At 30.6% G+C, this 5,209-nt stretch overlaps 1 protein-coding gene across 1 annotated transcript; it reads left to right on the forward strand.

Moving 5' to 3' along the window:
• The first annotated feature begins 1,222 nt into the window (after window positions 1–1,222).
• LOC110672736 (14 kDa proline-rich protein DC2.15) lies at window positions 1,223–1,888 on the forward strand. The gene has a single exon (XM_021835600.2). The coding sequence runs from the start codon at window positions 1,265–1,267 to the stop codon at window positions 1,634–1,636; it is 372 nt and encodes a 123-aa protein (XP_021691292.2). The 5' UTR covers window positions 1,223–1,264; the 3' UTR covers window positions 1,637–1,888.
• Window positions 1,889–5,209: the final 3,321 nt, after the last annotated feature.

Here is a 5,209-nt window from a genome sequence, read left to right on the forward strand (position 1 = left end):
AGTCCGAATTTGATAACATATTAATTTTAGAGAGAGTTTCGGTCAAATTACATATTAATTCATTTTAATTCGGATTTATATATGTGATTAAGTTATTTTACCTATTAAAATAATTAGTTAAGTTAAACTACCACTTACATTTACTTTTAAATTTTTATTTATTCTCAATATAAAACTTAGATTTTGAACAGTTTTGATATTCTTATATTTATTCATCTATTATCACCATTAATTTGAAACAACATTCACTAACATTGGGAAAAAAGCAATAATATTTTATATTTTTAAAACTAAATAAAACTTTAATATTTATGTAATTTAAGATTATAATATAAAAATATTATGAAAAAATAAAATGGTCCACTGCCTGCCCATGAGAGAAAAACAAAATTCCATCACAGTGCATGAGGTTTAGGGAAGGTTCCTTTAATCGGCCATGTCACGTCTGTTTGAGGTAATAGACAAAGGCATTAGACAAGATAGACCTACTGATCTAAATAGCATTACCATTCCTAACCTCTGAACACAATCTGACCCATTTCAATCACAATTGGCATTAGCCACTTCCGACAATAAAAATCGGTGCCATGTGACCAAAACGGGTCCACTCTCTCTGAGTCTTTAATAATTGATAACTATGGCTCAATAGTACTGGACCAAGACCAGAGATTCATTCATGCTTGTCACAATTCACAACCTGGAACCCATTTCGCCACTTGCCCACCTGTATATCTCAAGTGAGTCTTCTCAAAGCTCAGCTCTATAAATCTCTTCTCAATTTACCGTAATATGTGCTTGTTAATGCCAAATATTAATTATGACAAGCTCAAAACAGAGCAAGTTATGTACTTGGTAGCCTGTAGGGTGTAGCCCGGTACTTTTTCTTGGAATGTAGAAACTTTCTTTGTCCTTTTTGAATTCTACTAATTAAACTTTCATAGGTTGGGCCTGAAGATATGTACATATATAGAAATTTTGGTGAATAGTTGGCCCAGAACACTGGCTTGTTGTTTTTCTACTCATTCTTGTGATGAAACAGTTTCCACACATACAAATACAATCCTGAGACATATAATATCTTGCAAAGAAGCAAAAGCTTACAAACTTCTTTCTCACATGGATACAAAATTACAACTAGTACATTATCATCTTTTTCTGCTCTCTTCCACTCAATCAATCTCACAATATCCACCTCACAATTCCTCTTTAAAAAGGCTACTACCCTCCCCAAAAAAAACCCACCAAGCTTCTGAATTTGTAGTTTATGGCTATAACTATGGCTTCCAAGAAGCTCCTCGCCTGCATTTTGGTCCTCTCCCTCCTTCTCTCCTCAGAATTCTCTAATGGCTGTGATCCTTGCAAGCCCAAGCCTAAGGAAACTTGCCCCAGAGACGCATTGAAGCTAGGGGTTTGCGCAGACCTGCTCGGACTGGTTAATGTTGTAGTTGGCGGTCCTCCTTCAGGCAACAAGTGTTGTGCTTTGCTTGCAGGTTTGGCTGACTTAGAAGCTGCTCTTTGTCTATGCACTGCCATTAAAGCTAATGTGCTTGGAATCAACTTGAACGTGCCGGTTACACTAAGCTTGCTCATTAGTGCATGTGCAAAATCCATTCCTCCTGGCTTCCAATGTGCATAAAAATAATAAATGAGCGATCTGGCCATTAATTTCTGCTTTGTGTGCTAATATAGTTTAATTGGTGCGTTAATCTGTTAGAGCTTTCTTTTTCGGTTGCTTTAAAGAAAGGCCAGTAATTTTTTTTTTCTTTTTTCTAATATTTGAACGTGTGATTTTTTTCAATAACTAGGCAAGTCTATGTTGCCTCTAATATTTGATGTGTGATTTGTTCTAATAACTAGGCAAGTCTATCTTGTCTAGCATATTATTGTATACACCGAGTTCAATGCTTCCTCACTTATAAAGTGTGGACTCTCCATGAATTAAGGAGGGTAAACCCCACATAAATATAAGTAAGAATATATGTACATCAGATGTACTGAATATTCTCCCTCTCATGTTGCTTTAATATGGTGTATTTATTTTCTTTTTTTTTTTTGTGATTAATGTAAGTTATCACTCCATTTCTTCTCTATTATTATACTTTGTATACATATTTTGTAACATTTTATGGATGAATTTTGAAAAATGGGCTTAAAAAATATGACGTGTGAAAATCCACATGAAAACTTAAAGCTTATAGAAATTTGGAGTTTTATCAATAAATAAAAAGAAAATAATATACATGAAGTGTATTATATTAAATCATTAAAGCTCTATTTGGTTGAGCCGTTGAATGCAACTGATAGCTGTTAGCCGATAGCCGTTACTGTAGCTGATAGCTGATAATAGTAAATTTATGTTAAGTGTTTGATAAAATTACGTTTAGATATTACTGTTAATATGTAAAATGACTAATAAGAGTATATAGTATATAATTTATTTTATTATTAAAAAAATATAATTATTGATTTATTATATTATTATTTTTTTATTATTAAAATAAGAAAACAATTAAATTCTTTAAAAAAATAATTAAATAATTAAAAATTGTAGTTATAAAATAATAAAGTAATAATTTTTGTTTAGAAAGAAAAAATCTTATAATTTTAAGTTTTTAGAAAAAAGCTTATTTTTTATAATAAATAAATATTAGATATTTTATGTTATTAATAAAAAAACATTTTAATAAAATTGCAATACGCTAATTAAAGTGTTAAAATTATAGAATAAAAAGATAAAAGCAAAAAATATTAATAATATTGATTTTCAAGTTGCATAAAAAAAAAATATAGTCTAAATAAAAATAAAATTAAATCAGTTATCAGCTGATGAGAAACAACTCTAACAATAGAGCTGATACAAATTATAGCTAATAGGTATTATATCAGATACCTGTCAGTTATTAGCTCAATTTTTTTAAAGTTACCAAACACTTTCGTTCATCTATTTAGGTATTTATCAGTTATCAACTGTACCCAAAAAGATAAACCAATCACTCCCTAAATAAAATTCTGCATATTAATTAATAAAATATTATTATTATGTATTTCTAATTATTTTATATTTATAAAATTCTCTGCTGATTTTATAATGGAGTAAATAGAGGGATACTATTGAGAATGGGCGACAATGCATATGGTTTCCATGATATTGACATTTTGTGTAGCGTGTGGCTACACTGGGGCTTCACTACAAGGTGAGTAATTTTCACTTCTTTATCTTTACAATTAAAAAGGACTTATTAGAATAGGATTGGACTAACTTTTTTGAGATGAAAGCAATCTCTTAACTAACTTGTAAAATAATCTTCAAAGATATCGACAAATAATAATAATTAATTGAATAAATTTTAAAATAATAAAATATATCAATAATTATTATTAATAAATAAGTATATATCTGGCCTTTCTAATGGTGCCCGAAGTTGTTTGATGGCCACAAAAACTCGGACCACCATTTTGGTGGGGGAATGTTTTTCCTAGATGATTGAAGACAAAATGCACTAATGAGTGATGATGTCGATGTCTTTTTAGTTTTTACTGTCCCCCAGCTCAGCATCGACAGCAACAAGCTCAAAACAAAATTCTCCGAAGGTAAAAATTTTCTTATGCTCCATGCCTTCAATGTAAACCTGCAAGGGTCTTTGGAATATATACGAATCCGATTGTTATTGAAAAATATTAAAATTGCATTTATAGATGCCACATTATAATTTAAATATTTTTTTTTAATTTAAAATTTTATTTTTATAGGCTAAAAGAATTTTTTTTTTAAATTAAAATTTAAAATTTTTTAATAATAAATTAAAATTAAAAAAATAAACATAAAAGAAGAGATAAAATTTAGAGTCTAATTATAAAAATTGCCCCAAATATTATACACCTCTTACAGTCAAAAGAAGATGAAATATTTGAGCCAACTATCAAATAAACCCCTCAAACACATCTATCATTATAAAGGCATAGACAAATTGTAACGCCCTCACTTTACGTAGTCCATACATTCTACTGTTTCGGTGACCTAATGTCAGTCCGGACAGTCAGGATGTCTGGAGCTATACTTCAGTGATAGTGAGCAAGCATAAAATGATAAAATAAATAATAAGAAAATATAAGAAAAATTAATGAAAAATAAAGAGAGGAAATGAAACTAGGTTAAACGAGCCGGAACTCTAGTGATGGGTGACCGCACCGGGAAGTTTCGACAAAGACCGTTGACTAGCCTTGGACCGCGAGGAACCTTGGAAAATATTTTTGGGACTTAAATAAACATCTATTGAGGTAGAATTGACATTGAAAATATCAAAGAAAATTAATGAATTAGTATAAAGAAAAATGAAAAATTAAGAACTTGATAAAAATCGGTGTTACCGAAAAATGGGAAATGTAACCCGAAGAGGGGCATTTTGGTTAATTGACACCTAGAGTTGACTTTTGACCTAAATGTCCATGAAAATAAAGTAGTGTTAAAGTTTGGAAATTATATGAAAATTTGAAGTTGGAATGAAATATAATGAAGGAAAATTATGAGTTATAATGTGAATAATTAAAAGTTTAACATTAACTTATTATTTAATTGAGTTTGCAAATTTTTAAATTTTAAATAAAATAAAAAAAGGAAATATTATGTTATTAATATTATAGGATTTATTTGAATTGATTTTAAAATAAAGGAATATAATAATAATAAATAAAGTAATAATAAATAATTTAATTAAAGTTAATTTATTAATTGAGAATAAAATAATTAAATTTTTCTATACTATATTTTTTTTTATCATTACTAGAGTTTTATTAAACTTTAACATAATAAAATAATTTTGGACCTAATTGTAAACCCCTAAAAAATTGGGGGACTAATAGTGTAATTAGAAGTTAAAAAAAAAAAAAACACAAAAAAAAAAAGCAGCAGCTCCCTCTCCCTCTCTCCCGCGTCACCCTCTCCCCCTCACCTTCTCCCTCTTGCTTCCGGCCAGCACCAGCGCTGGCGAGGGACTGGTGGCACTCCCCCACCTCAGGACGACATCAAGCGGCGGTAGCAGGCGGCAAGGAGGAAGAGAAAGAGAGAGAAGAAAAGGAAGGAAAAAGAAGAGAGAGAGAGAGAGAGAGAGAGAGAAATCGGGCCGTTTTCCGGCCGATTTCGGCCACCAACGCCTGCGATCCAAGGTGCCACCAACTCCCTACGAACCCAGCTCCATTTTCCTACCAGCCA

The sequence above is a fragment of the Hevea brasiliensis genome, chromosome 11 (assembly GCF_030052815.1).
Source record: "Hevea brasiliensis isolate MT/VB/25A 57/8 chromosome 11, ASM3005281v1, whole genome shotgun sequence".
Lineage (NCBI taxonomy): Eukaryota > Viridiplantae > Streptophyta > Magnoliopsida > Malpighiales > Euphorbiaceae > Hevea > Hevea brasiliensis.